Source organism: Chinchilla lanigera, unplaced genomic scaffold, assembly GCF_000276665.1.
Source record: "Chinchilla lanigera isolate Chin_1 unplaced genomic scaffold, ChiLan1.0 scaffold00028, whole genome shotgun sequence".
Lineage (NCBI taxonomy): Eukaryota > Metazoa > Chordata > Mammalia > Rodentia > Chinchillidae > Chinchilla > Chinchilla lanigera.
The window spans coordinates 21,998,047-22,022,701 of NW_004955429.1; the positions used below are offsets into that span (position 1 = coordinate 21,998,047).

The following is a 24,655-nucleotide window of genomic DNA, read 5'->3' on the forward strand; positions in this document are numbered from 1 at the left end:
GCTCCGCGCGGCGGTTCGCGCCCGCCCCGCAGCGTCGCTGGCCCTCCTGCTTCGGTCTGCCCGACTTCGCGGAGCACGCCCGCCCCGGGGACTGGGGTGCGGGCTCCGGGACGGGAGTTTCGGGGAGGCGAGGCGAGGGCTTGCGGCCGCCAGAAACGTGCTGCCGAGTGGAACCGGCTGCCGCCCGCCGAGCGGCAGGGGCTGCGCGGGTGAAACTTCGGGAGGGTCGTCCCCCTGTCGCGTGGCCTCAGAACGGCGAGGCCGGGGCCCGCCGGCAGAGCGGGCTGCGCGGGGTCCTCGGAAGCGCTGTGGGCGGCGGGCCCCGGAGCGGCGCTGCTCCCGGTGGGGCTTGGCCGCTTGCTCGGGTTTTCCCGAGGCCGTGCGGGCTGGGCTGGACCGCTCGCCTTGGCGTTAGGTGTCCGACTCCCGCTCGCCGGCTGCATTGCTTCCCGGACGGCCCCGGTCCCCGCGGGGCGGCGGGCTGCAAACGCTGCCCCGGGCTGCCCTGGGCTGGCAGATATTTGTGGAAGAAGGGCTTTTCACCTCTCGGGCCGTCCTCCTGACGGATTCCCCCTCTGCCGCGAGAGTGGAGGGCCAGGCCCCGGCAGGTCCCGCAGATTTGAGGGCAGGGCGGTTAGCGGGAGCCTGTGCGTCCTTCCACGCCCTTGGAACGGGAGTGCCGGCGTGCCCGTGTGCTGTGGAGGGCTCGCCGCGCTCCGCACGGCTGTCCGGTAACTAACTCAGATCTGATCGCTAACTCTGGATCCCAGACGCCAGAGGCCTGTAGCCCCTTGTTCAGTAGTTGCAAAACGCGGCTGGTGTTCAGAGGTGGACAAGGAAAGTACTGTCCACTTTTTCACTGAAAGGCGAATGTGAAATGATTCTTGAAGACTAGATTTTAAAATGCAATTTAAAGGTAAGGCCTTTCTTTGTCTTCAGGAAGGAAAGCCCAGGAGCTGGTGGCTTCCCCAAGTCCTCCTTGTCCTTGCTGGGAAAGCCCTCTGGTTTGGAAGAACAGTAAACACCAGTCATGGTAGGAGGTCAGAGTTTCCGTCTTAATGAGCTTGGCTAGGTTCTCCACGGTAATTAATCTCGGGAGTTTAGAACACAGAGCGCTGGACTGAAACAACTGTCCTGCAGTGGGTTTCATTTTGATAAGCAGTGACTATCTCTGAACCCCTCTAGGCCCGGCCGTGGCCACATTTTGTCCTGGTTTTCAGCAGATGTTTTTCACCTTTTGGGCAGGAAGGGTTATCTGGGCCTTGGAAACCTTGTTACTGGGCTTTGCTTCGGGATCTGCTGGCTGTGGAATGCAGAGGGATAGTCACTTCAAGCCAGAAGCCTAGGGAAGGGCAGGTCAGTCTGTCAGTCCTTTGCTATGTCCCTTTGGACACAGAATGGTGTGGTAAAAATACGCGGTATCCCCCCAGACTGAAACCTCAGCCATCTCGGGTTGAATTTGGGATGTCTTGTTTAAAATTTATTTATGACTTTCCATAACTAAATGTATTTTTTAACAACTTTCTATAGATCATATGATTAGCAACAGCCTGGCCAAATGGCAAAGACATTATTGGACCTCTAACTACCCGATTAGTTATCTCTCCATAGCTTCCCTAGTAAAGCTGGTTTCCTCTGTATGTAAATAAGAGAATTTAGGTGCCCTCATGAACAGGCCCGAAGGTAGATTTCAAAGAGGAAAAGAAGGGATGAAAGTAACTATATAGAAGAATAGTTGGAAGCATGGAAACCAACTGTTGCTGCTGGTTATCTCTTGGCCCAGGGAGGTTCTTAGGAGCTTTTTCTGTTTTTCTTAAGTACTGAATTTTGCAAATGTTTACTTTTGAAATAATTTTATATGACTATTATAATTAGAAAATAAGTAAGAGTGGGAAAATTACATTAATGTGAACTGCAACATCTTCATAAAACCTGGGCTCTTTTATTCTAAAGCCGTTTTAAAACAAAGAACAAAATTAGTATGTTGGAAATTTAACAGAGTATTTCAGAAATCTTAATGTGGGGGACTTGATATACATGATGGTAACAGAGTAAGTTTCTAACCTGTTAGAAATTTTAGTTACTTTTGTAAGTGGCCTCAAAGTCTAAAGGATTAAAAAAAATTCTCACCCAATTTCAGTCCTTTCTTAATGACTTACAACCTTTTGGAAATGTGGTGAGGTACGTAGGGTCTTACAAAAGTGGGGGAAATAACCAAAGCACTAATTATGTGATGCTGAATTTAGAGGTGAAAGAACAAAACAGAGAAGACGTGTGTGTGTGTGTGTGTGTGTGTGCACGCGCGTGGGCGCATGTGTGTGTGCTCGTGCTAGTGTGGAGAGAGAACAGTCAGAAGAGGTAATACTTAATTAAAAATGAAGTGCATGGTATGTCGTATTTTGCGTATTCCCCCCTTGCATCTCTTTGAACCACCGCCTAAGCACTATCCTAACCTGGCAAGATTAATGGTCCAAGATCCTTCTGATTTTAGACCCAGATTTTCCTGTCACTGTTCTCTTCTTGTCACCTTCCGTGACTCCTGCTCCTTTGAAATGATTGCTTCGTGCATGAAAGATGCTTCTTCTGCCTTATGAGGTCTTACAAAGTTGAGGTTGCTACGTGTGTGGTATGGTAGCAACCCTTGGTGAAGACTTGTCCCAGAACTTCGTGTGGAACCATGTGGCTGTTCATTGAATAATTAAGGCTGGAAAGGGAAATGGCAAGTCTATTGTTCATAATGAAATGCACAATTCTACCATTAAAAAACAAGCTGCAGAAAGCATTAAAAATCCCCGTATCAGCAACATGGTCCATTCTGGTTTGCTTTATGTCTTGGCTATTTACCTCTTGTTTAAATAAAGTACTTTGTTATATATTAATCATAACATTAGACCTAAAACTTGTCAGTTGAAGAAATATTTACACTGAACTGCCAACAATTTGAGGGACCAATTACATATTAAGTATGGAATGTCAGTGAGTACAACTGAAAACTCAGAGGTTTTTAAGAGGAGTAACAGTGTCTAATCAAGACCTTTGGAATCCAGACTGCGATCTTGTAGTCAGTTTCCTTGGGGGATGTGGGACTTTAAGCTCACTGGAAACAAGACAGTCTTCATGGCACATGGTCTTCATGGCACATGAGCTGCATAGCAGACCCTCATGTCATTTATTCTCTTCTCCAGTATTTCTTTGATGGTCATTGAGTCTTCCAAATATAAAGTGTGTTTTCAAAGTTACATTTTCCTAACCCTACTGAAGCAACTCTTCATTTTCCAAGTTTTTTGTTTTTGCCTAGAACATAAATTAAAAGTTAATAAAAGAAAGAGACAAAGACCCATTCACTGATCAGATTATTGAAGCTTTTAAACAAACAATGTTGTGAGGGCATAGCTAAGTATATTATGAACTGTATTATTACTGGTTAATATTAGTGATGCTACTACATTACATTAGTAAAACTTAAAGTCACAACTTAATATACTGTTAGGAGTGAAGGCTAATGACATAATTGATGACTGATAAAATACTATTGTTATATTAATAGATCTTAAATTGTTAATTGTAATGTGTATATATATATTGTTATAGTACTTAAGTGAATATTAAGTATATGAAATTAAAGCTAAGTATGCTCAGCATATGAAAATGCCAATATTTAACCATTTTTGACCTGCACGTTACAATTTCATATGGCTTAACCTAATACATTTTGTGACATCTTAGCATATTGTACAGTTAAAAGTATAAACACTGTTGATATTTTGGTTTGTTTCTTTTGGTGTTTTTCCTCTCGTGTGTATATATATATAATATTACAGTTATAACAGCACACTAATTAGGGTTTTGTGTCCTGTCTTTATTGCTTAACATGATAGGATGTAGATTTCCTTGTGCCACTAGATACTTGGAAGCACAATATTATATGTGTGTGTACATATTGTAGTCTTCCATGTGGATGTACTGTAGCAGAATCTTTTTAGCCATCCATTAAATAGTTAGTTCAACATTCTATCAAAAATAAAACTTGGATAAATATCCTTACATGTGTGTATTTCTGATTATTTTGTTAAGATGAATCTTGAGAAATGAGATTATTACTATGTAGGGTTTCAGATATTTAAAGATGTTGTTACATATTACCTAACCACTTTTAAGAAAGGAGAGACCCATTTGTATACACATTCATACACCCACAGATAGGAGAGCCTTGGTAGATTACCATGACCTCACTAACAAAGAACACTGCTTTTTAAAAGCTTCAGTAATCTGGTATGTGAATAATGGCATTTTGGCTTAATTTGCATTTGTCAGAGGACATTTTTTTCATATTTTTAATTGGGTACATGTCTTAATTTTCAGTTCACGTTTTAAGCAAGTTTTAAAAAGGAAAAAAGTTATGGTTGCTAGAACAGTTTGTTAATATTTTGTTTCCTTTTCACATGCCAGGGAACCTTATAACTGTAAATACGAGCACAGAATTTTTTTTTTTTTATAATGGGAAGGGAGGAGACAGTGGTACCTTTATAGATGGCATTCACTTACAACTTTGCACCTAGTGATGAGAATGTGCGTAATTGAAATAATAGCACCTAGACAGTAACATCGCGCAAGTCTGACTTGTCTTCCTGTTCTGCAGCGCAGAGCCAGCATCTGGTGTGTCCAGTGCAGAACAGGTGTCTTGGTGAATTCAGGTTGGAGTAAGTGTGCAGCCCCTGCTCGCTGGCAGAGAGAACTGCAGGGTGTCTCGTGCCCTGGCCTCCTCTTCTCAGCATGTGGCTCTTCACCTTTGTGCTTTGGGTGGCCTCTGCAGGAGTGTGAATGAGGCCAAGGTCAGAGGTTCTATCTGCACGTGGCCTGTTTAGCTTTGTTCTGCATCGTGGCCACAAGCTGTACTTTCTTTTCTCCCCTGTGGCCCGCTGACTTACACATGCATGCTGTTGATAACAGAGAGAGCAGGCTGGAGGGAGGGGGCAGATGTCCAGAGGGAGAAGGATCCTAAAGAACCGCTAGTCTCACAGCCCTATTATGCTCATTTAGGAGAAGACTTTGACCCAAAGGTTTCTCCCCTTTTCTCCTGTGTAGTGTCCTGGGCGCGATCCACCTCAACACACACACACGCGCGCACACACATGCGTGCAGCAACATGACAATGAGGGGGAAGACTACTCAGCACCACCCGTAAGTGCCAGTGGATAGATTATTTATTATCGCAGCCATTTGAACATAAAGGACAGAGCTAATACTTAAAGAACTCAGAAATCTTCCACGAAGAACATTGCTTTAAGTGATCTCATTCAGGTTCTTTGGAAGAGACAAATACGTTTTGATGAAACTATATTTACAGTGATATTGGGGGAAGAAAAATTTGTGGGAATAGATGGGTTAGGTCAAAATCAAATTACCTGTTACCTCCTCAAACTAATAATCATTTCTATTTTATGGAATGACCATTACCGTAGTCACACAGAGACTAAAATCCGTTGTATTACTTCTTTCCTTGAAAATTACCTATGGTCCCTCCTTTTTTTATCTCTTGCATCACTTCTAATTGCTCAACGCTCTATTCATCTCTCCTTGCCTTCATCCTCATTTTTCCTTCCAGGTCCACCACAAAACCTTTTCTGTGCCTGGTTTCCCATTACCCACTCAAAAAGTCCCAATTCTTTTAATGTTGAAGTGAAGAGTTGCTATTTCTGTATTGGTTTTTTTCTTTTAGTTCATGCTAGAGGGTCTGTGATAGCTCCATGTCACTTAGGAAGGACCAAATACCCGAGCTGACCCTAGAGTGAAGGTCAGGAGCAGCCCAGTGGTGTATTTGTGAATGAACCAAATGCTGAGGTACTTAAATATGAGCACTAGCATTGCCATCAGGACAGTATAGTCCAGCCAGGGACTCACCTTCCTGTGTGTGTATGCAAGAGGCATCATTGCAAGGAATAAGAGAATGTTTTTACTTTAAATGTAGTTTTTAAGTTTAATGCCACCGTCTCTTCTGTATTTTATTATTTATATTTATGCATTATTAGGGTAAATTAAGAAAGTTGTTGATTATAAGGAAGGAACTATAAATGGATGAGCTGAAAATACCAGTAGTAGCATGGATTTCAAAACTGTCCTGTCAGATCTACCACTTAATATCTGTAACCTCAGATTTTGAACCTCAGTCTTTTCCTCTGTAAAGTGGTGGCATTCTATATCTATCTAAGAAAATTTGCTGAGAATACAAAATGAACTAAAGTATGCCAAATAACTAATACAGTGTCTGGGACATGCCAGATACTTATGGGTGGTTAATGGCATCTTCTTTTATGTGTCCTGTGATTGTAGCTTTATAAAGCAGGTGTTTCCTCATAGTTTATAGACAGAGTGTTTATGGGGGTCGTGGGGCAGGGGTGTGGAGAAAATTTACATGAATCGAGAGATATTCTTAGGGAACTTATGTGCCTACTAGAGAAAATTTCAATCACTTTACAACAGGTCACAAGCGTTCTCAAAGGGGGAAGATGATCATTGTTTACAAACCTGATCATTTGCTGCTTGAACTGTCCATCTACCTTTCCAGGGTATGAAATGTGTGGTTACAGTGTGGTGATAGTTTAGGTTTGTGTCAAATTTTGTCATGTTTTTGCCTTATAGCAAGTGTTTCAGTGGATGCACAGGTGATAGAATTAAGTGCAATTGATTTTAAGTGCTGGTATTGAAGAAAAACTTTAAAGGACCATCTTTCTAGTACATCCACTCCCTGGGCACCTGGTCCCCTGCCAGCACTCAGCAGACCGTCCCTCATGCTGGGAGCCTGCTCCCACTTGCAGGAGCCCATCCCATTTAAACAGATAAGGATGCTAAAGAAAGGAAGCAGAGTGTGGCAAAGACTAGAAATACTCATGGCTGGCGAAGTCTGTAGGACGAGAGGTTAATGGTCAGTGTGGGTGTGGAAGTGCGGCAGGAGCGCAGGCTCCGAGTTGGGATCCAGAGGTGGAGGGTGAGGGGTGAACGTCTTCCGTGAGTGCTTGGCGGCAGTGCCAAATCAGTCACGGAGGCTACTGCTGGAGTCATGGCTCAGCCCAGGCCCTGTGCCTCTCCACTCAGCGGTAGTCCTGAGCACTGAAGCCTGCCCGTTTTGTCCGCTAACTCCTGATGCACTGCTGGCCTCTGAGAAAGAAAAGGAGGAGTTTCCAGCAGTCACAGCACTTCTGCCCTCACACCTCTGAGGGCAGCTTGGAGCCTCTGCACAGCTGAATCTTCTCGGATGGTGTTTGTGGCTTGGCGTGGGGTGTCATGCCTTTTAAGAGTCTGTTAAATATAACTGCAAACACTTGGCCTGATTGGGTTGACTTACCTAACCCCAGTAGGTCAGCAGCCCACATGCGTGTTTTGTGAAAGCCTTCTGTTTTTCACCACTCTGATGAATGGGATGCAGGACAACCAGTTTTGGGTACACAGCCAGGAGGTCTGGTGACTCTGGTCTCAGCCACCGTGATCCGGTTGCTGAGTTGTTTCTGTGTTCCTGGAATGACTGTACCCACAATCTGTTCCAAGTGCCATGTTCCCCTCTCGTACATATAAAATGCAGCTTATCTAGTTAGTAAACTCCTGTTTGTCAGGCCTAGCTCAAATGCTGCTTCCGTGCCTTGTGCATTCATTTAAGAAGTGTTTTTCCGAGCATTTATTTGAGAGTATACTACGTGCTGGACACCGCCGATGTCGCCGAATGCCTTAACCCGCGTTGCACTAAGAACTGTGAGCTCGCCGTTCCTGGCATAGTGGCTTGCTCCCTGAATCTAGCTTCTCTGTCCTTCCTTCCCTAAGTGAATGGCCCACGTCCTGCAGCTCCCTGACATTCAGGCAGTGGGAGCATCTGGAGTGGTGGAGTTGCTGTGGTTAGTTTGCCAGGAGTATAGTAACGCCCATAACCTCCTGCAAAACAGAGGGCACAGTGGAAAATTAGGTGCCTAGCACGGCTCTCCCCAAGTTGACTTTCCTGCCCCCGCGACTGGGTATGCAGAGCAGAGAGCACGTGCAGTCAGCAGAACGATACCTAGGGCCCCAGGGAGAGCTTGCAGCGACAGGAAGCACATGCGTCTTCCTTGCACCTGCGAGGTCCAGCAGGCATTTCCTGGCCATTGTTCATGGTGGCCAGTGCCTATTTTCAGCCTCTGGAGCAGTCGAACCAAGCTGGCCGAGCTCCCTGACCTGACCAGCTTTTGTGTGCTGTTCACTGGGCTGCAGCCAGCCTCCCTGGGTGCAGAGGTGGAGGCAGCCGGATGTCACTGGGATCTGTCTCCTGCCCTGGTAGAAGCCAGCAGGGGATTCCCATCTGCTTTGCTCCTATGTGGGCTTCTGTCCACTTTTGTTCTCCTCCCTTGGTCCTCTTGCCTTCAGGAAGATTATACTGGGGCAGGCTGCTAGTGATGTAGCTACTGAGATGGTGTTTGGGTATGGGCACCCTCGACTGAGAAGTATGGGCTTGTCCCCAAGGTCATTGGGAAGGAATTTCTGAAAAGTTCCGCATGGGGCTGGGCGCGGTGGCACACACCTATAATCCCAGCACACTGGGAGGCTGAGGCAGGAGGATCATGAGTTTAAGCTCATCCTGAGTGGTTTAGTGACTTAAGACCCTGTCTGAAAATGAAAAGGGCTGGGGATGTAGCTCAGGGAGATGGCCCTGGATTCAGTCCCCAGTACTGGAAAAAGTAAAGTGTCACGTGGAGAGGAGAACTTTCAAAGTGTTGTGAGCTGGATGTGCATGCTTGGTTGGTGTGTTGTTTTCTCATCAGGCCTAAAGATGAAAAATCCATTTCCAGTGACCAGTTACCAGCCAGGGAGTTTTCCGCAGCTCTCCCTCTGACTGCTTCCCGGAAGCCCCTTATGGCTGTGTGTTGGGTAACATGCGGCTCTTCCCTTGCAGGCCAGAGGTGCGTGTATGAGGCGGAAGCGGGTGTGCAGTAAGGCGGAGCTGCACATTTGTAGTTTCTCTTTTTAGAAACATAAAACAGTAGTCACAGCTTCCATGCCTGTGTTTATGCCATCCTCGCCCCTTCAGCCTGGTGATTTTAGATGAGGGTGGCAAGAGGCTGCTGGGCAGAGTTGAACTTATTTTTCTTAAACACTATTATGAGCAGATGTGCGGGTGCACGCCCATGATCTCAGCACTCTGGGAAGCTGAGGCAGGAGGACTGCAAATTTGAGGCCAGCTTGGATAACTTAGTGAGACCCCGTTTCTTAACAAAAAATGAAAAGGGTTGGGATGTAGCTCAGTTAGTCGAGCACTCTTGGATTCAAGCCCTTGCACTGAAAAACAAAAACCAAGAAGCATTACTCAACGGTCTTGTTCAAGAGGTGGCAGCTCTCGGAGCGATCCTTAGTCATGCCCCATGGGTACTGGGCAGGGTGTTCGGGCACTGGGAGATCACCCCTTGATTCTTTGGGCGTCTGCTCTGAGCAGCGTGGAGGGAGCTGCAGCGCTGCAGGGAGGACTGGTCACCCAGAACTCTCTCTTGTTTCCCTAGTGATGGATCGTGCCACCACAGCGGTCCCAGCAGGTGAACAATGCTGAAGCCAACGCACCATGTACAGCGTGGAGGACCTGCTGATCTCTCATGGCTACAAACCACCCCGAGACCTCCCAGGGCCACATGGGGCCAAGGCTGGTGGGCATGCACAGGCGAGAACAAGGCCCAGAGGCAGCCAGGGCCTGCAGAATGGATGTGAGGATGGTGCCCCTACCCCAGCACCAGCCAGGCTGGCCCCAGGGACAGGCCCCGTGAGTGCCCCTGAGGGCCAACGAGGCGCGCCCCGGCACCGCACGGAGCACCACAGGACTTCCGCTTCCAGAGCTTCAGAAGCAGGGTAAGTGTCCCTGCTGACCCAGCAGGTACTTTGGCCTTGGACTTCGGCATTGGGTTATGCGTAAGTAAACTCTTCCACCTCTTTTTGTTCGGCCGGGGCCAGGGAGGGAGAGAGGGGTCCAAGAGGAGGTGTGTATGTGTCCCAGCCACACTGATCACGGGGCCACCACAGAGGGCCGTCGGGAACCCACACTGGTGATCAAATGTCCTGCTTCTCTTCACAGCCTGCTCACTTGCCTCTGGTGGGAATCATTTTCGAACACGGTAGAAGCTAGTTCAAGTCCACTCATGCAGTCATGGTACACTGGCTTCCTTATTAATCCCTTTTAATATTTTGCAGGCCACAGAGCATTGAGAGGGATCTGTCTCCTCTCCATTTGTGAAAAAGAGAACATCCTTCTTTGATAGTCACCTGGTTCCACCCATCCCCTTGCGCACACACTGGCCTGCTGTAGGGTGCCATCCCCCACAGCCGCTTGGTCGGTGTTTCCTAATGGTGAAAAACCGGGGGGACAGAAGAGATCCCAGCAATTCGTCTCAGAGGCTGCGCGAGATGGCAGCCCCGAAACTGTCTTGTAAACAGTTCCAACTTGGAGGAAACGTTCTTATCTCCTCGTGAGACTGTGCCTGCCTTTAAACTGCATTAGGACCCGGACAGCTTGGAGAAGCAGCAGTCATGAGGATGCAGAGCACGTGGCAGGGCAGGAACTGGAGACAGCCAGGAGCAGGGGTCTCAGAGAAGCAAACAGAGGGCGGTGAGAAGAGCCCGATGGGGAAAATTGCCTTTCCTGGTTACAGAGAAAGCTTCTTCAGTGTCGTCTGTCTCCAGGCGTAACTGGGAGGGTTTTGTTTTGTCAGAGCGTGTGACACCTTGGCTTCTGGGCAGGAGCAAAGACAAGAACATCTCCTCCTGGCCATGTAGTGAATGGGCTTGCGCTACCAGGTCTGAGCTGTCGCTGAGGGCACAGGTGTTGGAAGGAGATCCTGAGTGGAAAGCGCAGGAGCTGCTGCTCTTGCTCTGCCCTTCAGACTCCTGACGCACGCTGCATTCTCGGGCTTCGCTCCTGTGGGCCATCTGCCCGCCATGGAGTTGGGAAGAGGGCTCTCATGGCTAAGTTGGCTGGGTCAAGACAGCCTTCAGTACTCCAGACAAACTTGTGTCTGATTTCCTCCTGCCTTCTGTTCTTTCTGGTTTTGTGCTGAGGGCTCTGTCTTTCAGCTCAGATTGCAGGGTACCGAGTTTGTACCTTGTCTCCTGTTTCTTTTGTATTTCCCGGGAAACTTGCTAGTTCAGGGCACACAGTGGTTACTTGATACATGCTGTTGATTCAAGTTATCCTTCTCACCATTGTGACAGCCACTGAAGGCAGAAGGCTGTTCTTAATGAAGTAAAGGTGGTGCCATGGAGCCCCTACACATTGCTATGTAGGGCCTGTGGGGGCCTCCTCACGTTGGAGGAGCCTGATTGGAGTAGGGGTACAATAGGACCCCCTTTAGAATCCTGAGCGGGCTCTGTGTTCTCACCTCCCCCAAGGCCTGCTCAGGGTCTCTGTCCCCTATGTGGTAACAGGGTCCTAAGAACCATGAGGGCCTCCAGCCCAGCCCTAAAGCTGGGGAGGTGCAGGCAGGTCTGCAAACAGTCTCTGTCCGTTAGGAGTGAGGTGCTCAGACAGGTGAGTGTGTGGCACTGGGGTGTTTTCACACAGATGCCTGAGTGATGAATAGGTTTGGCTTCTTCGCCATGTTTCTGAGATTTGCTGATTCACTTGGGAGATGGATAGTACTGTTTGGACTGAAGTTTGCCACGTTGTTCAGCTCTCCACTTCGGCACAAAATACCTGACGTGTACAACTTATAGGAGAATAGGCTGATTTTGGCTCATGGCTTTAGAGTTTGCAGTTCATAGTCAGCTGGTTCCAAGGCAGAAACATCCTGGTAGAAGGGCCTGGCAGAGGAGAGCTGCTCACCTCATGGGAACCAGGAAGCCAAGAGTGGGGAGAGAACCAGGAGAGCTACGTCCTTCTGAGACCCGCCCCAGTGACCTAGTTCCTCCAGCAGGCCGCACCTCCTAACAGCCCACTCAGCTGTGAACTCATCAGGGATCTGCTGATGAGGTCAGTGCCCTCACGGTCCAGTCACCCCTCCGGTCACCCCTCCCCCATGTTGCTGCAGTGGCGATCAAGCCTTCAGTAGGTGAATCTGCGGGAGGATACTTTATGTTTAAATTTTAATGGTTTCCTTGTAGGAAAGAAGGGTAAAGAGCATATGCAGTGTGATTGAAATATATAGTGAATGTTTAAATTTTAAACATTCATTAAAATAAAAGACACACTAGGGCCAGGGCTGTAGCTCAGTGACACAGTGCCTACCTAGCAAGCTCAATATCCTGAGTTTGATTCCCGGTACCAATAAATAAATAAATAAATAAATGACACATTGCCATTAATCCCTCTTACAATACTCCCTCTTGCTTGAACACACTTATTCCATCATTCTTGCCACTTTCTGGAGCATTTCTGGACGTCCTTTTTCATGAGCGTCTTTCTAAGGTGTAATAAAAAGTATGGTAAATGCTGCTGCCGCATACCATCTAACAGAAAGGTAGGTGTGTGAAAATGTTATGGCATTCTCAGCCACCGTATTCACTGGACCCAGCATCTTGTGGCTTCCAGCTTTCCCCCAGAGTTAAAATGACCATGAAAAGTAAACAGTTTGAATCAGTTGAAGACATCAAGGCAGCCATGACAGCACAACTAACGACATTCATAAATGCTTGAGAATTGCTTCAGAAATTGGCAAGGATGGTAGCATGTGTGTTTGGGGGAAGAGGAATATTTCTTGTATTAATGACAGTGTGTCTTTTACTGTAATAAAAAATACAAAAAATTTACACATTCATGTAGTTTTCAGTCATACCTCATACATATTTGCAAAATTCCATGCTGGTGCACAAAGCCTCAGTGCAGGCCTTTCTGAGTTGACCTGAAAAGATACTTCTTTCTTTAGTAGTCAATAGATACTTGGTAGAAGGACACCAACAGAAAACTAGGCATAGAAGAAAATTATTTTTCTCCATCAGAAAAACAAAGTACTTTGGAAGGACACAGAAAGGTACCAGTAGTTACAGCTTTAAAAATGTAAAAAGACAAACCCACCAGACCATGGCTTATGTGAATTCTGAATGCGAATGACTAAGCGGTATGCTGCCAGCTCCCAGCCTTTGGTCCCTTGACAAGAGCAGCTGCAGTCATGCTGCCTGTCCTGTCCAGCCTAGTGGCCTATGCTGGGCTGGTTTCCAGGACTGGAGGGCACATGGGGCCCAGGATGGCCCCATCCAGCTCTGCGCCATCGGGATCGCTGAGGAGAGTCATGAGGCTTCTCTCCTGCCATTGCTCAGACAGGCTGAGGTCCACACCTCGGGCTCATCCTTGGCACCCCACTAGTGTTCTGGGAGGGGGCAGGTCGAGCTGGTTTGTTTTATTCTGGCAGGTAGTGGAGCCATCAGCACGTAAGTGATGATGCTTCAGTGCTGGGGGTTGAACCTAGGGCCTTGTGTGTGCTAGATGCACACTGTTGCAGATGCAAGATGAGAGGGGAGTGACAGTTCTGTAAAGGGAGGTGAAGGACTGTGCAGACTGCTGACCAAGCTCTTACACCAGTGGTGCAGACAGGACCGAGAGACGATTCTCCTTTGTACACAGATGCTCCAAATTAGGGTTACAGAGAACTTACTTTCTGTAGCTACAGTGTGTGGGACTGTCCTCCTTATGGCTGCACAGCACAGAAAAGGGGCTGTGAGCTCCAACAGTGTGACCCGCACGCACACCCAGGGCGGTACCGGTTACCCTGTCTGTGTGATTGGCCAGTCTGTCGCAGGCCTCCTTCAAGCTCCCCTGCGCCGTCCTTCCCTGTGACCTGTCCTGTTGCCCGTGTGTGGTCCTGTGGGTCCTCTTGTGCTCCCTGCTCCTTTCCACCCCATCTCCTCTTGGAAATGCCACCTTATCAGTTCATCTCCTGCGATTCCGTCCTGGAAATTATGCTGTCCCGTGAGTTCTTCCAGCGCTTCTATCGGCCTCAGGGATCATCCCTTTCCTGAAGGCCATTGCCATATCTAATTCATCTCTGACGTGGTTAATTCCTAGTTTAAAATTCTGTGTTTAGTAAACATTCATTCCTTAAATAAATTCACTGGGCTCACAGCCTAGGCACTGTGAGGTGCTGAGTGCTCAGAGCAGCAGGCGCAGGGCAGGAGGCGGAGAAGGTGTGCGGTGACTGTGAGAGGCTGGTCGGGAAGGTGGAACCTGGGTGAGGAGAAGCGTCGGTCTCCTTGCTGGGCAGATGAGGCGGCAGTGCTGGCAGCTTCACCCGTGTGGCAGCGCGTGGGGCGCGCAGGGAACGCAGGAGACGGGGGTGGCCGCAGACTGAGGAGGACTTCTGGAGGCTGAGCAGTTCCTGAAAAGGAAATCTCCCTCCTGTGTAGCTTCTCTGGGACCCACCAGGTGGAAAGGAGGGGGTGTCTCAGGGGCAGTGGGAGCCGCTTCCACTCCCCACAGGCAGGAGAGGGCCGGTGGGCATTGGGTGCCAGGGCTGGCCTGCCCGCTGTCTCTCCGTCTCGCATGGGCTGGGGACAGCCAGCTCAGTCTGTGTTCCTCCTTGCGCATGTCTCGGATCTCTGTCCCTTCCCAGACAGTATCTTTTCTCCAGTAGCTTGGGCTCAGGGTAACTTTAACTGTGACTTTAAATACCTTGTTCTGTGTGTTGATTTAGCACTGAGCCCCCTGCTGACTCTTGCCGGTGTCTTAGTCTCAATTTTGAGATAAAAAGTCCATGGTGTTGGACAGCCAGTGAGGACTTGTGCTTGGTGAGGGTGTCCCCTCCTCCAGCTGCTGAGGAAGGATGACCAGACATGCAGGGGTTGTGGCTGAGGACAGGTTCCAGGCCAGGGGCATTACGTCTCTTAACCTCACGGAAAGTGAGTCTCAGTGCGGACTCGTCCTGAGTGGTCTCAGTTTAGACTGCACATGAAGGTCACTTGGTGACGCGGAGGCAGCCCGCAGGCCATGTCCTCAGCTTGCCAGCGCACACGCACGTGTGCACATGTACACAGACGTCAAAGGGAAGCTGACCCGGAGAAAGCTGCGTGTTGTCTGTACTCAGAGGAAACGGCACACTTCAGATGCAGGTAGCCATTGCTGAGTGTAGGGAGCCACCAGTAAAATACGTAGAAGACCGTGGTCAGGCATTCATGGTTTCCTTGATGTGTTTCCTGTGAAATACCAGAATTGGAGGAAGCTGTGTAATAACTTAGCATAGCAGAGATTTGACTCTGAAAGTCACACCCTGGCAAGCTCTTTGCTGTGCCCAGGAATTCTGGTGAAAAGGTTTTGTTCGTTAGCCATGAGGATAACTTGCAGTTATCCCTGGTCATCGACGGCAGCGGTGACTAATTAGAGGCTGGGCATAGTGGGAGAGTGTCTGATGTGGTGGCTTGGGGCCCTCTTCTTGGGAGGTTTATATCTGATCAGTAAACATCTATCCCGGACAGTGCTACTGGATATGGTAAACAGTGGATTTTCAGGGCCCTTTTAAACTTCTCTCAGATCATACCCTGCTTAAAATGGTTTTCCCAAAAAGGAAAGCTCCAAGTTTAACATCTGTTTCTATGTATCTCTTTCTCTGTGCAGAATGATACCCACCCCACGTTAACGCTTGTTTCATATCCTGACTGGCAGCCTGGTGTCTTGGGCGCTCCAAGCAGGGAAAGTTTGGATTCCTCCTCTGCGTGCTCATGAGCACCCAGGAGGACTCAGACTGCCCGTCTGCCTCATCTCTTTGGAAACCTGTCCTCCAGGGAACTTTGTTCTTGCTCAGGAATAACGTGACCTGTAGAAGTGCCTGGGTCCCAGTCTGCTCTGGCACATATGCTCGCATTGCTTTTCCCTCACTAACTTTTCCATCAAGAAGTGGGTTGCATCCTTTGAACATAGACTTTCAGAAGCACTGTGAGAAGCAAGTGCTTCTAGAGTGGACGGGAAGGCTTCAGCAGCGGCACCAACTACCAAGAGCTTTGTGCATTGGCAGCCGGACCATCACCAGAAGGAGCACTGTCCATGGGAGTGCCTTCTCTAGCCAGAGTGCTGGATGGGTTCAAGAGCTAAGGAGTGCCCACTGGAGAAACACTGGAACATAAGTACAGGACACATGGCCTACACAGGTCCCACTGTTTTGCTTTGAAGATGATGGCTCCTCGGAGTTCTTGACGAAGGACAAGGAGCCTAGACCAGAAGTCCATTTGACATGCTGCCATGCCCCAGCCGTATGTAGCTTCCCTAGGGTATAGTGGCAGGAGGTAGACACAAGGCTCTCTGTGTGCCCTTGGTGCTGCCTCCCCCTCCTTCCTATTTTGGCTTAGCTTCCATAGAGCAGTGGGTCAGAGAAGAGTTCATAAATACTTGTCAAGCAAATGAATGAACGAGTGAAAGTGAGGGTGGTGGTGGGACTAAGAGCAGGAAGTAGAAACTAGTGTGTTTTTTTCATATCTGCAGTGACACTGAATGAACTATGCTAGTACAGGTGGTTTAACTTGGTAAAAATCCATGTATCCATAGTAGAGTGAAAGTAGGAAGACTGAAATAATCTGCCTTATGCATTAGATTTAGATGGAAACAAATGGATGAGAGACTTGCTTTTCCTGTTTTGTTTTAATAAGCTAAATATTGATTTGCGTCACCATGGTGGAAATGGGCGTAGCTTCTCCTTTAGAGACCAGCCTTCCCTGGGATGAGCAGCATCTTGTTATGACAGCCCACTATATCATTACTTCCTATTATCATCAAGGCCTATGGATTATGATTTGGAAACTAAGATGGTACTGATCTAAAATAATCACCACCTAAGGCAAACTCTCAGCTCTTCTCCCTTGCCTTTGTGTTCACCTGTGACTCCTTCCACGGGCTACTCAAGGAACATGAAGTTCAGTATTACCTATCCACTAATAATTTATCTTAATTGGGTTAATAAGACAGTAATAGCTAAAAACAAGAGATTTGAAATGTGTTAGTCCCTGTGCTAAGCATCTTAAATGTACTTGCCCAGTCTGTTGTAGCCAACTCCAAAAGCAGAATGCTTACTATGTCTGTATACAGGTGAGGGACAGAAGCCACACAGATCTTAGGTAGAGGTTAAGGGTGTTACAGAAGGCAAACAGAAAGCACTTGTCCTACTTACTTTTTCATTCCTGGGACAGAATACTCAACACTTGGGAGTTATAGGAGGTGAAGTTTTCTTTTTGGCTCACAGTTTGGAGAGGTCTCAGCCCATAGTCGACTGGTTTCAAGGCAGGGTGGCATGACATGGGTATGGCAGAGGAGAAACAGCTCATTATATGGCAGTGAGCAGCAGAGCAGGGATCAAGGGAGGAGGAGGGTTACAGAACCCTTTCAGGCCCCACTCACAGCGACCTACCTCTTCCCTACCAGGCTTCATCTCCCAACATCACACCTAGCTGTAAACCCATGAATAGTCTAATCCAGTAGCACACACCCACGATCCAATATCACTCATGATCCTCCAAAAGCTCCACCTATAGGTGCATGGGGCCTTGGGAGGACATCTTGGGACGACAGTACTGGTAGCCCTCGCTGTCTCTTCAGTGTCTGGGCAACACTCACACTCCTGGTGCTGCTCCCTGTAGGTATGATGAGGAACTCCTGGGTGATCCCGTAGCCCTTGCAGATGCCCCCAGCCTCCTGCTCTGTGGACCTGGAACAGCCTTCTTTAGGGCTTGGCTGCAGGTTCACAGGGCTCCTGGGCCTGCTACAGACATCTCGTTCCCCTGCCCTCCATCTGGACACTTCCTTCCTACAGGCGGGAAACAGGTCAGGAGATGATTAGTAGTCTGCATTGAATAGGGGCACAGCTGCTAAGCAGCTACCAAGGGCCACATCTGTGAGAGGAAATAGTATCTTGCCCTGCTTTTACTGCTAGTGTTCACCTGGTAGCTCAGGTGGGGAACTACTGCTCTAGTGCAGAGCAGACACCTGTGGTTGGGTTTTGCATGGGCTCAGTGATACCCTCCGTCGTGAGGAACCTGGTGACCAATCATTGGCATCTTGGTGTGGATAGAAGTGTTGACATCTGCACATGTGTGGAGGCTGCTTCTGGAATACAGAGGACTCCAAGGTGTCACCCTGCCTTCAAGTGCACGGTCACCGTCAGTGTATCTGTGCCATTTCAATCAGTTGAATAAATAGCCTCACTTTAATGACCGACCTCGGCCCAAGGTGGGAATCTGTGCAGCAGACCGTCCTCTCTGAGGAAGGCACCTGGGAAGGGTGTTGCACAGAGACACTGGAATGTGTTGGTGGAGGCCTGGCCCTCTCCATCAGAGCACCTTGGCACACAGCAGGTGCCACCTGGGTGGCCATCCGGGTTCACCTGCCTGGTCTCCGTAGGATTGCGTTTTTTCTCCTGCCACACAGATCTGAGGCCCTTCTTCCACTTGTGTTCCTACTCTTCCCTCCTGTTTCTCTCTTCTCTTTGCATGGATTTGTCTGGTCCATGTGAATGAGAATTAACTCCATAAGTACCCTCTTCAGGGCTGGGGTGCAGCTCAGTGGTGGAGCACTTGGCTTGCTTAGCATGCCAGAGGCTGTCTGAGTTTGATTCCCAACACTGAAGAAAAACCAACACAAAACAGAAGAGAAAGACATAAAAGAGAAAAGGAAAGAAATAAGAAGGGAGAGATTAAGAAAGGAAGAGAAAAGGAAAGGGGAGGGGAAGGAAAGAATGAGGAAGAGAAGGAGGAAAAGTCCCTCTTTAGTGGGTGCTACTTCCTGTCCCTGTCTTTGTTCTATACATTGAAAAGATTTTAAAAATTTTAAAGGTTTAGTATCCTGTATCCAAAATACTTGGGACCAACAAATATTGGAGTTGATTTTTTTTTGTAGGTAGTTAAATACCGTTAATCCCTAAATACCCTTTTTTTTTTTTTTTTTTTTTTTTTTTTTTTTTTTTTTTTTTTTTTTTTTTGGTTTTTCTCCGGTACCGGGAACCGAACTCACGACCTTGCGCTTGCCAGGCAGGCGCTTTTGCCGCTGAGCTAAATCCCCAGCCCCCAATACCCTTTTTTTTTAAGGGTAGTTGAATACCGTTAAATACCCTATTGGTAGTTAAATAACCTTAATCCAAAAACTCCAAACTTCACTCAAGAATTTCAGACTTTAAGACATTTCGGATTTTCAGATTAGGGATACTCAACCTAGTCTACTAAAAATACTACTTCGATTTCTAAAATGGCCCAGACTTTCAGATGAGCCCTGCTGTGAACTGCTAGTTCAGAGAAACACAGTAAATGCGAGCCGCAGCCTGAGCACCACTCCGGAGGCAGGGCCTCCTGAGAGGAGTCTGTGACTACCTTGCATGTGTCAGAGGGCCTTACTGCCTTACTGCACCTGAGAGATCAAAACTCCTAGCACAGAGATATTTCAGAATACTGGATATCCACAGGCGCCGTTGCCGTCCACGTCTCACCATCAGTTTTTAAAATATGGGGTCCTGTGGCAGCGCAGGTTGCCATTGCAGGCTGGACCGCTTCCCACATGCCTTTTCCTCACATTATGAGCTAATTTTAGTGGAACTCAGACCAAGCTGAGGCGTTGGAAGCCTCCTGGGTGGATGACTGTGACTGCTGGGCCCCTCCTGGTGCTTCTGCAGGCACCTTTCTGAGCCACCGCTGTGCCTTGAGTCAACTTCCTGCGCACCTCCTTCAGATGTCAACACTTAGTCCCTTCTGCTTCCAAAAACGCAGTGTGCCTTCTCTTCCAGACCCGTAATCGACTTTGTATTTTTTAACCAAAAATTAACCTCCTGACTAGCGCTTTATCTCAACTAATCTATACTGTTGTCATCTACGGTCACTTATTGTGAGAAGCGGTCATAACAGTATGTTAGCAGTCTAACCCAGTGTTTGTGGATTTTCTAGTTAAAATTCTGCCCAGGCAACCTATAATTCATCCTCCAATCAAATAGTGGTGTTCCTCCATTGTGTTTTCTGAGTAGCTTTATCTTTTCTTACTGATCTTTAATTTATGCTGACCTCTCTACTTCAGTATTAATCTTCTCCTGACCTTCCATTTCCCCTTTCCAAAATTAGCCTACTTGCTGCCCTGTGTCAGAAGGTTATCTGCATGATATGGCCTGCTGAATACCTCGCGCCATGCTGAGAGGTATAGCTGCAGGCTTCCTGGCCAGAGGAGCTGCCTGAACATTTTCTGTAGGGAAAGATGGCTGACCCATCAGTGAAGCTTGTGAAAGCCTAACCCTGCAGCCAGTAAATACAAGTCACTCTAAAGAGATGCCCACAGCTCCTGCCATGCCACTCTAAAGAAGAAAGCTTCTCCCGGGAGGAGACGTGTTGCCTACTAAATGCTGTGCAGTAGGATTGAAACACCTGATCTCTGGAAGTAGGTGGCCTTTGGAAGAACAGGCTGGGTCTCAGGGCCAAGTCCAGTCCAGAACGTGCCATCAGAGTTTGAAGGTGATCTACAATAGCAGCAGGCGTCGGCTAGACTGCAGATGTGGGGCCAGGGTGAAGATATTCATCGGGATGTACAGGACTTTAACAGGGGCTCCCCACCTCCTGCACTCTCTGCACCTTGGGCACTGCTTGTCCGAAGCGAGGCCCAGGATTATGTCCCTAGGGGAAGGAGGGGTAACCACATCCCACGGAACCCCCAGGGCAGGCAAGCAGCACTTCAGTCTCATACCCCTTGCTCCCCCCAGCTACCTGGCACAGTTCTAGGCTGCTGTGCCAGATGGTCCCAGGGCGGTGTGGCGCATACAACACTGGAGTCTACTGAGAAGATCATCATATTAGAGCCTGGGAAACGGTGCTTAAGTCAGCTCCCGCTGCTATTCTTCTGAGCACCAGAGGTTTACTTCCTATAAGAAGGGCAGGGTTGGGGATGTGGCTCACTGGTAGAGCACTTGCCCAGTGTGCAGAAGGACCTTGGCTTGAACCCTGATGCTGTGAAAACTAAAATGAAAGGACTTTTTTTATTGTGAGTGAAAAGGAGCCAAGTGGTCTAAGAGATTTCTCCGAATTTTCCCTTCACTGAGCTCTTCCACGCTCAGCAGTTTGCTGAGTTTCCCTCAGACAAGTTGTTTCCCACACGTGCATGTTTCACGTACAGTGCTTTGCAGACATTTTTGTCAGTTATCTTCGGCCTCATTGCTTCTCTCTGTGGTAAAATGTGGCCTTGTCCCTGTCCGCTTCTCCCGGGAGTTCTGCCTGAAGACCTGCCTGTCCCTCACGTGTGTCCACAGCTGCTTTGGGTGCTCACATTCCACTCGGCTGCGTTATCTTTTTCCCTTCCTGGATCAGTGTGTTCAGCATGTTTATGTATTTATGAAAAGAGCCCCATTGTTCATTTCTTTCTAGATGTAAATCATTAGTTTCATTTTTTAAAAAGAAAAATTCGATCTCATCCTTTTTTCCTCAGAGGTATTAGAAAACCTGTTCTTGTCTTCGAAGCCATAGGAGTGAGTTAGCGTACATGTTAAATGGCAGTGGGGGCCCGACTGTAAAGCTGATAGAATGAACGCGAGATAGCCTGCCCAAGGGAAGGGTTTACCGGAACTTCCTTCCTGTGGGTTCCACGCCGTGTCTGTCAGAGCCTGGCTCAGGCTAGGTTCAAAATAGGTGTTGGTTAAATAAATGCCTCTTAGTTTTCTGCTGCATATGAACTGTATTTTATAATAGACTATTTAAAATATTCCCAGTAACTTGTTTCCTTAAATTGGGATTTTGGTGTATTGTGCAACCGGAAAAAGTTTCACCCACAATGTTCAGCCGTTCTGATTAGTTTTGGCAAAGTTAAGGGTAGAGCATTTTTGTATGGCGAACAAAACTGACCCCATTATATCTGCAGGAAAGTCACTGTTTATATTCTTGTCCTCTTTATGTCATTTTTTATCTGTCTGCTCATCATGCTCAGGGCATGCGCATCACAAACAGCACCTTAGGGTTCCAGCCACCTCTCCAAGCACAGCACGGTCCTGTGACACCGCAGTGACCATTGAAAACATGAGCTGCGCCCCAGTGCTGCTGCTCAGGAAGTCCTCCACGCCAGAAGGCAGTTGTGATTCAGGAATCAGGGTGGTGCTAGATGAGGTCCTCAGTCCGGGGGCTGCTCACCACTGGCTGAAGAACAGACACAAGAGGGTGCTGGCCACATCTTCCCTCACGATGGACTGTATTTACCTCTTTACCAGTTCAGCCTATGACAGTTGCAGTGTCTTAAGTCAGAGTTTTTAACTCTTGTCCTAGAATCTGATGCTTTATAGCCAAGTAGGTACTGCAGGGTTTTAAATGCTTCGTCTTCTTCAGTTTCTCATACTGTGGGCAGCACACAGGAGTCCTTAAAGGATGGGATGGCAGCTTCCGAGCAGAGGGCTGGCTCACCTGGGTGGGTGGGGCTAGGAGCGGTGGCTTCCAAAATGATCACTCCTTATTGAACCTGACCCAAGAAGTGCTCTGCTTAGCCTTGAAAACCCGAAGTACCCCAAAACATGACTTCGATACCAACAAAAGCAAAAAGGAAATCGTGGCCTCCTCCCATGCCCAGGCTTGACAGCTTGCACTACATGCAAGTACTGTATGAGAAACATCCAGGCCATTCAGTGGCACTTGCTTTGCCTTAAAATGATGAAGATATTTTCTACCCATAGCTGTGCTGTACTGTCAGTGCCTGCTTTATAAGTTCTTTAGAAGTTATCCTCACCTTCCAAGGCAGAGAATTCCAAAATGAGATCGTAATATTAAAGGGGCTGGGGAAGTGGCTCGATCGGAGAGCACATACCTAGCATATGCATGGGTCTGGGTTCCCTCCCCAGCGATACAAAGAAAAGAGTAGTAATAGTAATGTAGCTTTTCACAAGGGGCTTCTTGACGTGTTGGGATGCTGCCCTCAGCTCAGTTATTGGTCAGGTTGTCATGCCCGGTTGCACAGGGCCAGTGGCTTTGAGCATCTCCCCACCTCGGAGTCTGTACTCTGCCCCCCACTAGCTGAAAAGTGGTCTGCATTGTAGAAGTTATTTGAAACTCCAAACCGTGGCTGAGTGACTCCTAAGCACATGAAAAAAATGACCTTACCAGTAATCAAAGAAATTCAAATTAAAATAATGAAAAGTTATTTTTATTCATCTAATAAGGAAAAAAAATTATAATAAGTAGGGTTGAAAACATTCAGCAAGGCCAGCTGTCCTCTGCATGACAGATGGGACTATAAATTGGAACAGTTTTTCTGAGGTCAACTTGCTGATGTGCACCATGACCTACTCGTTCCTGTCCTAAGGATTACATAAATAGCAGAACCCTAACTTACCCTAAATAAACCTGCAGTTAGTGTTTCTCGGTTGGCGCAGAAGTTACGTAAGCCACATATGTGTGGATAAATACATATAAATATATGTTTTTATATATACACATATGTGTATCATGGAATACTGTTTGTCCTTAAAAGTCAAGCACTTTCAGGGATTGGGAGAAGCACTGAAAAAATGAAAAGCACTTGTTATGTTCACTCTTTGCAGGTTAGAATTCTGTCCCAGCTTCTTACAAACTGTAGCTTTGGAAAGTTGATTAATCTGTCTGTGCCTCAGTTTCCTTTCTTTCCTTATCAAAGGAGTAAGTTTAAATGAAATAACTCTCGACACGCTTAGCATACTACCTGACATGGCAGAAATGACCAATAAGTGTTAGTGTTAAGTAAATTACTTCTGTGCCTCAGTTTCCTCCTCAGTAAGATGGAACGACAGTCATTCTTACCTGAGAGGATGTTGGTGAGCCCAAAGTGAGGAGGTGGACAGAAGCCCTGAGTGTGGACCTGGCACACAACATCCTAACCCTAACCCTAACCTGTCACCTAGACAGGTGTAGGGACAGACGTCCCTGGGAGAATATGGAGGCAGTTGGAAGAACACACACACACACAGACCAGAAGATGCATATTAAAGTGACTAACTGTGGGTAGGGAGTTTACAGGTAATTCTTGGTTTTGGTACTTTCCTGTATTCTTTCAACATTTGATTTCAACAGTGAATATATTTTACTTTAATAATTTGCAAAAACAGTGATACTGCAGTTGAAACATGCTTCTGCTCAGCCTGTGCGAGACGCTTGTGTCTCCCGGGCCTGCCCCAGCCCGTGGTGTTCTGTGTCACGGCCCTGGAGCCTGGCCGTGTGTGAGGAGTGTCTCTGTTCACGCGCAGTGTGCGGTGCTGTTCAGAGACTTCCTTGACCTGCCCTAGAACAGGGACGCTAAGCCCTGGGCGCGTGCGAGCGTTGCTTGGGGAGGCTTTGGAGTAGGCCTGCACTGGGCTGTCTAGACCCGTCGGACCCAAGTCCCTGGGAGCGGGCCCTGGTGTGCGCATTTGTTAAGGGCTGACGGCGACATTCTGTGTAGAGCAGGCAGTGCACAGCCACTTGCTCCATTGGACCTTTCCTGCCTCCCGTGAGCAAAGGCCCCTCTTTCGGTCGGTCTCAGGGCCAGTCCTAGCACTGTTTCCTAGCCATCTGAAAGAATCCCTGGAGAGCTTGTTGAAAATGCAGATCTTGGGGCCAGACACAGAGCTCGTGGGGGGAGACTGGACGCTGAGAGCCGCATGAGCAGGCGATTTTGACAGGTGGCACACCTGGTTAGTGGACGTGAAGCTGAGTACAGAACGTTCGCAGCGCTGCCAGTACGGCGCAGTGTGCTGTCTCACAGTCAGTTTGAAGTAAGTACACGACGTACGATAAAGGT

The 24,655-nt window shown here is 47.9% G+C and overlaps 1 protein-coding gene across 8 annotated transcripts in view; it reads left to right on the forward strand.

Annotated features, from left to right (window-relative positions):
• Kiaa1462 (KIAA1462 ortholog) overlaps positions 1 to 24,655 on the forward strand; it is an 84,680-nt gene that overhangs the window by 43,773 nt on the left and 16,252 nt on the right. Inside the window, exons 1-2 of one of the 8 annotated variants that reach the window (XR_001234531.1) lie at positions 74 to 96; positions 9,513 to 9,852. Coding sequence is in view for 1 of the 8 variants with exons in the window: in XM_013515499.1 (XP_013370953.1) it covers positions 9,572 to 9,852 (281 nt within the window). In the remaining 7 variants the exon portion in view is untranslated. Of the gene's footprint in view, positions 1 to 73; positions 97 to 1,010; positions 1,034 to 1,334; positions 1,357 to 5,141; positions 5,182 to 8,895; positions 8,919 to 8,946; positions 9,853 to 24,655 lie in introns of those variants that run through there. The other 7 variants (XR_001234533.1, XR_001234535.1, XR_001234530.1 and 4 more) reach the window with 7 other exon arrangements.